Source organism: Myxocyprinus asiaticus, chromosome 26 (genome assembly GCF_019703515.2).
Source record: "Myxocyprinus asiaticus isolate MX2 ecotype Aquarium Trade chromosome 26, UBuf_Myxa_2, whole genome shotgun sequence".
Classification (NCBI taxonomy): domain Eukaryota; kingdom Metazoa; phylum Chordata; class Actinopteri; order Cypriniformes; family Catostomidae; genus Myxocyprinus; species Myxocyprinus asiaticus.
Window position 1 is genome coordinate 29,001,560 of NC_059369.1, and position 12,944 is coordinate 29,014,503.

The window sequence follows — 12,944 nt, forward strand, 5'->3', positions numbered from 1 at the left end:
AAAAAAAGAAAAAACCTAACAAGTCTATAATAATAGTATGTTGACTTTGTGTCCTGATGGTTAACTTCAAAGATTTTTTTTTTTCACCCAATATTGAAAATTCTCTTATTTACTCACTCGTTCCATCCCAGATGTGAATGACTTTCTTCTGCAGAACACAAATACTGACTTTTAGAAGAATATGTCAACTCTGTAAGTCCACACAATGCAAATGAATGGTTACCAACATTGTTGAGGTTCTAGAAAGTACATAAAGGCAGCATAAAAGTCATCCATACGACTCAGGTGGTTTCATCCATGTCCTCTGAAACGATCTAATAGACTTTGCTTGAGAGCAGACCAATATGCAACTCCTTTTTCACTATAAACCTTGACATTAGCGGTCTCCTTTGCGATCATGATTTCAAGCTCGATTAGACTTCCTAGCTCCATCTAGTGCTCTGTAGAGGTCTGCAACCCGACTAGGGCCCGATGGGACCTGAGAACCCAATGGGTTTCGGGTCAGTTTTTCAAGTAGGACTTCGGGTTTGTAATGAATGAAAAAATAAACAGGCTTACCGAACTTGTTTCGCGCACGTGCTCTCACTCTCAGACACCCGTGGACAGACGAGTTAGGGAACATTAACACCGAACGTGTTTTTTCGTGCTTCTGTTTTCCCATTGTTTTCCTATGTAAACACATGCTAGACGAATGTCTTGGACTGTTGCGCCACTGTCTCACTGTTTCTTCAGCGTCTCGCACAGGACTGGCACATTTTAAACACCATGTCAAGTTAAAAATAACTTCAAAATTTCAGAAACACATGTTGAGACACCTGCACTCGGGTTCATTCTCTGAGCTGCGTCTAGATTGTTTTTAGCGCAGTTGTCACAAAGATTCAACATTATTAACAAGTTCAGACTGCATAGAGGGGACTGTTGGATCATTTCATTTTATTCCCCATTGTTCTGCACCAAGTGAATTTTCAGCAAATAAACAGTAAAGCAATGCTTTTTTTCCCTTCTGCTCTAGTGTACTAGGGGGCTGCCGTGCCTTGTTAAAACTGTGTATGTTTACTGTTTCAGTACTGTTACGAATGTTGCCTATATACTTACATAAAACACAGCCTATTGTAACAGTACTTGTTAGGAGAAGAAATTAGATAGCACGCAATGTCGGGCTTAACATCTGACGGTATCGTTCGGGTCAGGTCAGGTTTCATTTTAAGGCCCATTCAGACCTCTAGTGCTCTGCGCATGCGTCAAGCACTAGGACGTGTAACAGAGCTTGAAATCATTATTTTGTTAAGAGACTGCAATGGAAAGAAGCATAGTATACAGTGAAAAAGGAGTTACATTTTGATCTGTTCTCAAAATCGATTCAGAAAACTTAAACCATTGCAGTCATATTGATTACTTATGTTGCATTTATGTGCTTTTTGGGGCTTCAAACTTTTGCTCACCATTCACTTGCGATGTGTGGATCTACAGAGCTGAGATCTAAAATTCTTTGTGTTCTGCAAAAGAAAGTAATACACATGTGGGATGTGATAACTGTTGTGATAACTTAAAAGAACTGTTCTTTTAAGTCTTGCACCAACACCATAATGTTCTCAACGGAATATTGCTTGAAATTTAGTGAACTTTGCGCTTGCGTTCTTCAATTGGTCACTGATTAGCCTACATTGCTCAACTTGGACGTTTTGCAGTCTCTGGAGAAAATAGCTCAGCATGGAGATTCCTATTGTCGATTTTGATGTTTACGAACTGGGAAAGAGCACTGTATCTGCTGATAAATTGGAAAAGTTAAGTAAGGAACTGAGAACGGCCTTCACCGAGGTGGGATTTGTTTACCTGAAAAACACTGGGATAAATCAGGAAGAGGTTCGTAGTTTTCAACATGCCTGTAACCGTTACTCTTTAACAATACTCCAGTAGTCTGCATACTGGCTTATTTTATATTTTCTTCACTGTTCACTCCGTTTTATAGGTGGACAAAGTCATGGGCATTTCAAAGAAGTTCTTCTGTTTGCCTGAAGATATGAAAAGGCCTTTCAGTAGAGGCAATTTCTCCTGCAATGGAAACCACGGCTGGGTTTCAGTAGAAACGGAAAGGCATGTCAATCTCCTCTAAACTCAGCATTACTGCTATACTCACGAGTCACGAATGAAGGAAAGGCATGACAATGTTTTAATCTTCTCGTGTCATTTCACAGTTTGAATCCTCGATGTCCTGGTGATTTGAAGGAAGCCTTTAATACAGCATCTTTGAGCAGGGATATTGTAAATGCCAATTTCAAATTCATCTCCTTCTCTGCCTGTCTGTCTGTCTCTTATATGGATAGCATGACTATATAGCACTACTATGTGCTAACCGTGTTACTGTTTTACTACCACCAGCAGCAAGCATGATTATAATTACATGCACACAACTACATAGTTTAGCTGTGGTGTTTACCCACCTGTCACAATTGTTCAACTTTTCAAAAAATCAAACTGGTTTAAGATATGGTGATGGTAGTAATCATAAACTGATCATTATAGAACGCTGTCAATAAAGAAGTCTAAATTTATGGGCTGCAGTGCAGGCCAATGTTCAGGGCCCAGTTGCAAGAAACCCTTTAAATTAAGAAAACCCTTAGTTATATTTCTAAGTGTATTCTCACGAAGGGTTTGTTTTTAATATGTATACTTTTCTAATTTAATAAACAAATTTTAATTACAAATTTAATTAGAAGCATTATTTGAGTGCAACTAAAAATTAAAAAATGTACATGGATTTCTTGGTATTTGGCATGCATCTCTTTTGCTTCAGTGGCAGCATGCACTCAAGCTCTATGCTGTTGATACATGTTATCCTGGCATCTTTTTTTAACAATCCAAAGAGCATCATGTGTACCTCAATGCAAGCAAGTAATTCTGATCTTTTGTACAAACAAATGTATTTGTATAAACTCTGTCAGTGTCACAAGTGTTGAGAAATGAATTCTGCATAATGATAAATACTTATTCATTTTATGTCATAACTTTTCTACTGTTTTTAACCGCTGAAAATCCATAAAGTTTGTTTACTTCCAGATTAAATGAAAAAAAAGTAAAATAATAATAATAATATCAATCATAGTGACCCAAAAAGGAAAATTCTCTTATCATTTACTCACCCTCATGCCATCCCAGAGGTGTATGACTTTCTTTATTCAGAACAACACAAATGAAGGTTTTTAGAAAATATCTCTGCTCTGTAGGTCCATACAATGCAAGTGATTTGTGATCAGACCTTTATGTAAAAACCACATAAAGGAAAAATAAGTAATCCATATCCAGTGGTTAAATCCATATCTTCAGAAGCGATATAATAGGTTAAGTCCTTTTCAAAGTAAATCTTCACTTTAACTTTCACTTTCAGATGTAAAAGTGAAAGTGGAGAATTAGAGTAAAAAAAAAAAAAAAGATTTCAATTTTGATCTGTTTCTCACCCACAGCTATTATATCGCTTCTGAAGATTTGAATTTAACCACTGGAGTCATATGGATAACTCCTATGTTTCATTTGTGATTTTTTGGAGCTACAAAGTTTTTGTCACCATTCACTTGCATTGTATGGACCTACAGAGCTGAGATATTCTTCTAAAAATCTTTGTGTTCTGCTGAAGAAAGTCACACATCTGGGATGGCATGAGGGTGAGTAAATGTAGAGAGAATTTTCATTTTTGGGTGAACTAACCATTTGAATTTGATCATCAGTTTTCTCAGACTTTTGGAACCCACTATATATTTGAAAAAGCTTCTGAATTCTGTTATATATATATATATATATATATATATATATATGCACTTTCTCTTTACATTTGTGATTGTAAACATATCTCTCTACACACTCAATTTGCTTAGAACTGGCCCTCGGAAGGAGTTGATGATTTCCGAGGTGTCCAAGTGTCCTTTTTTCTACGCTGTAAGGAACTCTCTCTCAGAGTGCTGCGAGTGATGGCTCTCAGTTTGGGTCTGGATGCAGAGGTCTTCCTCAAAGCACATAAGTTTATTGGAAGTGAGTGAAATGAAATGCACTTCCTCGTAGTGACCCTAAGATTGTATGTTAATAATTCCTGTTTTTTCCTCTGGCTTTAACAAGACTTGTATAATGTGGACTCTTTAAAGGTGATGTAAATGGCACCACTCTACGGGCTTTGTACTACCCCCAGGTGAAGAGCTTGTCTGTGAAGGATGGTCAGTTGCGCTGTGGTGAACATTCTGACTATGGTAGCATCACTCTGGTCTTCCAAAGCCCTGAAAGTGGACTGCAGGTGAGTAGTACCAGTATAGGAAATTAGGAAAAAAGTGCTTTTTTGCATGAATTGTCACAGAGAAATACAGTAGGCTCAGTTACCATATACTGCATGTCTCTCTCTCTGTGTTGTACTCCAGGTACTTAACCGGAATGGAGAGTATATTTCAGCTCCATGCATTCCTGGAACAGTTCTAATAAACATAGCAGACCTGATGCAAAGATGGACTAGTGATGTCTATGTGTCTGCCGTGAGTGTCTTAGCTGTTATATATGGCATTTCATTTAATTAATCAAGACTTATATCTCTGCAGAACAAAAATTGCTTTTCCCAATCAGTGGGCATTTTTAAACCATTGAGATTCCCTTCTTTCATTGGTTATATTAGAAACTTCCATCCTGGTTTGGAAACGCCCACTGATTTCTACACTGAGATTCCCTACTTTCATTGGATAGTTTAGAAACGCCCATCCCTGTTTGAAAACACCCATTACTGTTCTGCAGAGACCTATAAATGAATTCATCAGGACATGTGCTTATTATTTTCTTACCTCTTGCTTGCTCCCTCAGGTTCATAGGGTTTTACTACCACCTGTAGGTGACTCCAACACACGTCAGTCTTTGGCCTTCTTTGTACAGCCTGATGATGAGGCCGTTATTTCTTGCTGTGATGGATCAGACAAATATTCTCCAGTGAAGTCAATTGATTACCTGTTGTCTAGGTTTAAGGATTCTTATGGCAAAGAAACCAAAACAGATCTTGTCTCATGATGTTATGGTTTAAATGGAAATTGTTTTAATATTTTAGATTTTATATGTGTTTAAACAAAATGTCATTTATGTTGTAATGTTAGCCAGAGCACACAACTGGTGAAGCTTAGATAATTTAATAATTTTAAAGAAATGTAAAGCACAACATTATATCTGAAAGAAAAGTCAAACAAAATTGTCTTATTTACACACTGTTTTGCTTAATTGGATTTGCTTGGTTTACATAGTTGGGAGGTAAAAAGTAGGATCCTGGTTGACATGAAAAAAAAAATCATGTTAACATTGTAGAAACAACGTAAAATAGTTAATTACTGTCGCTGTAGTAACAGCATAAAAGGTCAGAATTTGACCACAATAGCGCATTATGATCTATGACTGATGTTTCCAACTGAATTTATAGTGAAGACATCAGACATGACTTAACTGAATCAAATATATGGGACAAATAATAATAATAAAAAAGGTGTTGTCATTGTTTTGAAATTCCTACCATGAAAGTGAGCAAATAAGCAAACCAGTTGCTTTTATGAGATTGCTTGGTTATGCTGTTGAAGACATTAATCCTTTTTTATTATTATTATTTATTATTATTATTCTGCATACCTTAATTTAATGTGTCTTATCAGAGGAATTGCTTTACAATGGAAATGCTGAATTGTAAAGAGTTTAACAAGAAAATTATTGTGTTTGTTGCCCAGATATACAGTCAAATCATGAAAAATCTGTATTTATAGTACTAGTGTTGGCCCTTAATGTTGTTCAATGATTGTGCAAAGCAGACACAAGATTTACAAAAACAATAAAAAGTTAGTTTCAAGTACAATCCCTGTCCTCACAAAGCAGTCATTGGACATAGCATCATGTTTGAATGCTGAGCCATTTGCTGAGAGACAGTAAATCATCCTTTTGAATGTGATGAAAATATTTGACATTACATAAAAGACATACAGTACACGAGGAACAATTTAAAGGCATTGAGGAGAGCTTGAATCGCTAAGAATGCATTGGGAGGTCTTGCTGGTGATCTTGTGACATGGGCTGACTGCCCCCAGGTAGTATCTCAACAGCAGAAGGTACTTCATTTGCTAAAAAAACAAGAATTGAAAGAACATAAATTCATAATTAGAGAAAATGTAAATGTCCGTGGTCAAAACAATGACACTGACCTTTGGCCTGGACTAGAGATTCTGTTTTCTGTGCTTTCAACCTCTCCATGTGCTCTGCTGCCTAAAAAAAGAAGAAACCATGGATAAATAGGCAAGCAAAGAACAAGGAATCAACATGGGATCAATGTGTTAGAATACTGAGGATTCAAAATCCCATGAACAAATATTAACATATTCCTATTAAGGGAATAGTTTAGTGACTGTTTTAGTTCATGAACAAGATCAAATCCTGAACAAAGCTGCAGCAAACTAAAAAAAAACAAAACATGTCCAAGTCACATTTCACCCCACAAGAAAAAAGAAACAAAATTTTGGAAAAAGAAAATATGTAAAGCGTCAGGACACTTTACATTTGAAGGCTCTCATTAGATCACATAGAATAACATATATATATATATTTAAATTATTATTATTATTAAATCAGGTAAAGGTAGCACAACAAATAATTGTATATGATGTATGAATACTTGACAATTCAGTAATATATAATTATTGTTTTGCATTACAGTATTGAGAATGACACTTTTTAATTACAGTAATGAGAATGGGGGAGGTGCTCAATTGTTATGAAAAAAACACCACAGTGCAAACAATCGTAATTATGGTCTTATTAACCATATGTGGTGTTCGGGTCATTTTTGACCCATTTTGATTTTGTTTATTCTTTAATTCGTTAATAAAACTGTCATTCTTTGTCTGAGTGGTACAAGACTTGGTGACTTTTCCTCCACTAGCAATCTAAACACACACAAAAAAATCTGGTCTTGAATGAATGGGAAATAATAAAATACACAGATTTTGTTTTTTTATTTGTCAAATAAAAATCAATAAATCAGACACAATGCAGAACACATAATGATAGGGTGAGACTCTAAAACATCCACAATGCAGAAAACACACCCACGCACACATACAGGTTTGTTTGATTATATTAGTGATCTCTAATTGGCTTCCATTGATTTCATATCAGGCTAATTATATTTTCTATTTCCAAACTCTACCCCTAAACCTAAAACCAACCATCACACAAACATGTGCACATCATTAGATTTGAAGATCACCATCATCTGACCCATTTAAGAGCTTTTTTTTTTATGTAGACAAATCTGTCTATATACACCGATCAGCCATATTAGTATATTTACATTTATGCATTTGGCAGATGTTTCATGTAAAGCGACTTACAGTGCATTCAAGTTATACTGAACATTATATCAGTATTGTGTCTTCCTGGGAATCAAACCGTGATTTTGTAGACCTGGGTGCAGATTGGCAAGCATCCACTAAATAGCTCACTGAGTACGTCATTAGTTTACAGGGTGATTGATTTTGGGATGATCTGCATGTTTTTTCCTCATCTCTTCGTAGTGTTCCTCTTCTTTCTTGTGTGATTCCTCATCAAGCTTCTTAAGGTGTTCCCTCCGTTCATGCTCCATCATCTTGTACCTCTTGAAATCTTCGTGACGTTCCTTGTCATAGTTCTCAAGGTCATTAGTGGCCTCAGATTAAGCAAATTAGAGAATAAACAAAGATGAAAATGTAAATGCGAGACCAGTGAAACCAACAAAAAGTCAGATTTAATGAGGTGATCCAAATCTTCCACCTCGAATGTATGTGGATTCATGTGATTCAGATGCTCAAACTGTTTCAGAAGGGCTTGGTGGTCCACTGTCATACCTTGAAGGAAATTAAGAACAGATGATTTTTTTATATATTTGATTCTTGCCTATGCAGCAGGCCAAGGTTATGGGTACACTACATGGCCAAAAGTATGTGGACACCCCCTTCTATTTAACAGGTTTGGCTTGGCCCCTTAATTACAGATGCAGCTATGGAAAGGCTTGTAATATAATGACATTCTAGAGAAATGTTCCAATTTTGTAGCAAAAGTTTGGGTAAGGCCTTTTTTTTGTTCCAGCCTTACAATGCACCTGTGCACAAAGCAAGCTGTAAAAACAAATGTTTTACTAGTGGAGTCTGGTGTGGAAACCTTGACTGGGCTTCACAAAACCCAGACCTGAACCCCACGGAACACATTATAGGATGAATTGCAACACCAACTGCGAGCCAGGCCCCTAATGGGATCTAATCCCTGCAACCATGGTTCACCGTGTAGAGCAAAGCTTTCCCAGACAAGTGGAAGCTGTTTGGAAGAACCAACTCCCAATTAATGCCAATGGTTTGACTTTTCGGACGGTCCCTTACCCTACCGTGGGCACATTTTCCAATTTATATCAATGTTAAATTGGCGATCTAGAACAATTTCACCGTGATGCCACCTGACCAGCTTAAATATGGGACAAATCGTGTCCAGCATTATTTTATCTTTAAATACGGGACAGGTGGCAACCTGTATAGATATATATAGGCTATAAGACTTTCTTTCTCCTGTTTTAAGATTTTTAGAAGAATATCTCAGCTCTGTAGGTCCATACAATGAAGGTTTTGCCCAGGGCGCCATACAAGCTAGAATTGCTACTGGATGTCATGAAGTGATGGCCCGAGGTTAGTTATGTTGATTTCATTAATTACTTTGAGTTGTTATGACAGCCAACAACTGCACATGTTGAGCCTGAAATAAATTTTTACTCCAAATAATACACAATGGCTGTTGTTCTCCATCTGTATCGCTCGTTTTGGTAGTTTTTACATTGTGTCTGGAGCAGAGCATGTGAGTGAAGCGGAGCGGTGTGACACTCCGCTCAAAGCACCATGCACGTGCGCTCTGCTCAGCCGCTCACGGCCCCAGCGGATGCTCTGCTCAAGTACCGCTCACGCTCACCGGTAAAAAAGCATTCACTCAAATCCTGCTCTGACATGAAATTTCTCTGTAGTATACTTTGTTCCAAACACCCACACAGGTGGTAGCTACAGTGGCTCAAGCAGCTGCCCCTTTGCCCACATGGGCTGAGGTGCCCCTCTGGGTGAAATATAGACTATAGGCCGACATTTATTAAATTATCAAATGATTAGTAATGTACACATCTGAAATTATGTGATTGTATTGTTGTGTTTTTGTATATAAAATCTCACTGTTTATTTTGGACTGGTTTACAACTGCTGTTAGATAATCGGGTCAACCAGACCTTCCTTATCATTTGTAATCAGTCAAATATTTCTCTGTTAGCACATATGTCATTGAACATCTTCAAATAATGCCTTAAAAATTTTCAGTTCTAAATTATCTTTATTTACTTTAAACAAGTAAACAAACATGCCTCTACAAGGGATAAAACATATGTGCGTTGGCACGGAAACTCACATATGTGCAAATTTGGGCTTTTCAGTTTAAACTGGACCTGAGTGATACAACAGACCCAGAAAACTACAATCTTTTCAACTTTAAAGTTTGGCAATAATGAAAACATGGACTGATACCAGGAAAAATATTGCAGGTAAAAGTGAAATTCATAATTGTTTTTCAGTTGTCTCCATGGAATGATTATACTGTAGATTTGATACATTAACAGGTTACTGATTTAATGCTATCAGACTTTGGGTCTGTAAAATGAGCAATTTCTCATCCTTTTTTTTGTTCAGTTTTAAAGGGTTTATTAAGTTATCCAGAAAACAGCAGTGAATGTTTTTCTCTTTTTCTGTGTTGTTGCTTTATTAATATTCCCTACAATTTTATATGTACGAATCATATGCAGTCTAAAGGACTGTGGTTATTTATATAATAATTATTATATTAGTAGATACCATGTGCCCACTTTGCTTTTCCTTGATATTTGTAAAGCATTATAATGTGAATCTGGACTTTATATGTGTCAAATGATCATGTCTTGTGCATGCACTCTTTATATGTAAAGCAAGGTCGCTGTCCTTTTCTGCATATCGCTGCCCCCTTCGGCGTATCACGGCACCGTTTTGTGGCCCGTTCTGCATAACGCGGTGGCTCATTTCAGCTTATCCTTTCGCGGCCGGCCCGGTTCTCCCGATGGCCAGTCCGCTCCTGATCAGCCCCAAAGTGCATCGGCCCACTGGGAAAAAGCCCCGTATGCCAGATTACCAATCCAGCCATGAATACTTTGCATTTATTGAGGTTATAAGGTTTGCAGCTTTACTAAAACAATGTTAGAGCTCCATAACCTCATGCCTATTGCTTATTTAGCAGATTCCCAAACCAGCATATCACGAAGCGCATTCTGGGTTGAGCAAGCGGCACTGAGTGGCCTGAGAGAGCAGAGCGGAATCTTCAAAAAGGTGCTCTCCGCTCAGGTGTAATTATCACTGCTCAGCTCACATGCTCTGGTCTGGAGACCAGAAACAGAAAACAGGCAATTAGAATCATCATGGCACAGCCCTATTGTTGCTCAGGATAACTGTGGATATTTAAGGTCTTTTTTTTTTTTACAATAAATCTCTTTTTATTATAAATCTCCACATTCTTCTTCTTTCGTTTTTTTGGCGATTCGCATTCTTCGTGCATATCGCCACCTACTGTTCAAAGGTGGATATTTATAGTATAGTATAAAATAACTTAAATGTTGCTCTGTTTCTCACCGACACCTATCATATTGCTTCAGAAGAAGGATTTAACCATTGGAGTCTTATGGATTACTTTTATACTGCCTTCAGGGCCATTTCTGACCATTTTGGCGCCCTAGGTGAGATTGCGATTGTCGGAAGAATGGTGGTGGATGCAGCGGTGCATTAGCGCGGCGACCCCACAGCATGCTGCGAGCGTTCCAAAGATGGCTGACAGCTAGAAAGATTTTGGCAACTGCCTTTATATGATTTTTGAAGATTCAAATTTCTGGCCACCATTCACTTGCATTGTATGGACCAACAGAGCTGAGATACTCTTCTAAAACCTTAATTTGTGTTCTGTAGAAGAAAAAAGTCTGGTATAGCTTGAGGGTGATTAAATGAGAGAATTTTCATTTTGGGGTGAAGTATCCCTTTAAGAGGCTCAGAATCCAACAAATGGCCAGCTGAACTTGCAATGGCAGGGTCAGTTGAATCGAATAAACGTTTTTGTTCATTTTAAAATGTGTTTGAATTAAATTGTGAAGAGTCAGTTTAGTGTAATTGAATCCCTTCAAGCTTTAAAAATTTGAGGTATGAAGCACCTATAGTCTTTTGTATCAACAAAAATTAAATGACATGAGCCTTTTATACTCGTCGCATTGTAGTTTAAAATTGATTATTGAAGATAATAAAAGGGTCATGGAACTCTTTAATGGAAACACATTTTTTGAGATGCTATTTGAGATAGGCTATGTACAGGTTGCACACCATCAAAAACATTGATAGCACTCGTTATGTTTATAAATAAGGGGAGTTGATCATATCCTTACGTTACTGACTACTTGTCCGAGGTTTTGAAACGTTTCAGAATTAAACGCATTTCTATCACTTTGCAATATATAAATGTTGCCACTAGATGACAGTGAAACTCCACCAATAGAATACCAGAGCCTTTCCATAACAAATTATGCGACATTACAGTAAAGGTGCTGTGAAGCGATTTTTTCAAATGAATTGGCAAGCAGAAAATGCCTCATTCCCTGAAAGATGAAATATGTGAAATAAATATCACACCTGTCACTGCGACAGCGCCAGTCTCTGTTAACAGTGGAAATTATTTATTCTTTTTTGGACGTTTGTCAGTGTTGGAGCCATTTTACGTTTGAAATTTATTGGTGTAATGTTTTTGTTGTCCGCTGGGTGGCATTGTTGGAACGTATCCAAGGATGAAAGGAGCATCTGGGTAATGGAAGTCAGGTGCCTTGGTGATTAGTGCTGCATTCCATTTCAAATTTGTATCCCCTCCCTCCCAAACTTAACTCTGTCTCATGGACTCGGATGTATGTCACTGCTTACGTTGCGCGAGTGCCACTACTGGCAGAAGACGTGCAGTGGGTTTAACTGGAACACCCTTAACCCTTAATCACGTTGAATGCTGATGTCAATATGTGGAGTTATTTAGTGATTTTTACACCTGAGAAAACAATGTTTTTGGAGATTGATTTCAGAGGTTTATGTATAAATCTCGTATGTTTATTTTTTTTTTTTCATTAGAATGAATTGTTAGAAAAGATTAATCAAGATTTACACAAACCGAAATGTTAACGTAACAATGAACACTTAGGCTATATCTGTGTGACAAACAGATAGTTTAAGGTAGCTACAAGTATTATGCTGTTAAATTTCAATATAACTTTTTTAATTGACCTAACTTCACTTCCATCATACATTAGAGTTGTGTGGGGTTGATGGGGCGCAATCTACTGTCACGTCACAATCGAGTTGCATTGTGGGTTATGGAGCTGCCTGAAGCATACATCAGTGTAGGCTCGCTCCCTCAGTCAAAACTGAGGGGTTGAGGGTCTGTCAACAGAAACTTCCCTCGCTCACTTAAACGGACTTCCAAAATGCCAGTGGGGATTCTCCTGAGGGGAAGTGCTTAGGGGAGTTAGGAGTAGATGTTAAAAGTGAAGTGGAGCGCAGCCTAGGAAAGCATACAGTTCCCTTATGACTCAGTACACTTGACGCTGCGTGCTAACGCATATGGGGAGTTGTCCTTCCACACTACCTAGTTGAAACCTCTCTACAATAATGCCAATATTCTAATATTGGCTATGGTGTTTGAGCCTCGCCCTTTTAGGCACGAAGCTGTCTGCTATAAAAGCAGGTGCACAAACACCATTCCTCAGAACTTTCTTCCTTCAAGACAGCGATTCATCTCTCGTCTAGAAGCCCTCTACTGCTTCGCCGTCGACTACATGAGTCAGCGGGCAG

General features: G+C 37.7%; 1 protein-coding gene across 1 annotated transcript; it reads left to right on the top strand.

Moving 5' to 3' along the window:
* The first annotated feature begins 1,324 nt into the window (after positions 1 to 1,324).
* Positions 1,325 to 5,854, top strand: LOC127416827 (uncharacterized). The gene is made up of 7 exons (XM_051656390.1): positions 1,325 to 1,863; positions 1,970 to 2,094; positions 2,196 to 2,262; positions 3,870 to 4,023; positions 4,134 to 4,279; positions 4,401 to 4,511; positions 4,831 to 5,854. The coding sequence occupies exons 1-7, from the start codon at positions 1,711 to 1,713 to the stop codon at positions 5,029 to 5,031; spliced, it is 957 nt and encodes a 318-aa protein (XP_051512350.1). The 5' UTR covers positions 1,325 to 1,710; the 3' UTR covers positions 5,032 to 5,854.
* The last annotated feature ends 7,090 nt before the right edge of the window (positions 5,855 to 12,944 follow it).

Excerpts from the sequence above, each read along its gene's own strand:
- LOC127416827 (XM_051656390.1), top strand. The coding sequence starts at position 1,711 with ATGGAGATTCCTATTGTCGATTTTGATGTTTACGAACTGGGAAAGAGC. Across the intron at positions 2,095-2,195 it reads GTTTCAGTAGAAACGGAAAG|TTTGAATCCTCGATGTCCTG; the intron begins GCATGTCAATCT and ends GTCATTTCACAG. Across the intron at positions 4,512-4,830 it reads GTGATGTCTATGTGTCTGCC|GTTCATAGGGTTTTACTACC; the intron begins GTGAGTGTCTTA and ends TTGCTCCCTCAG.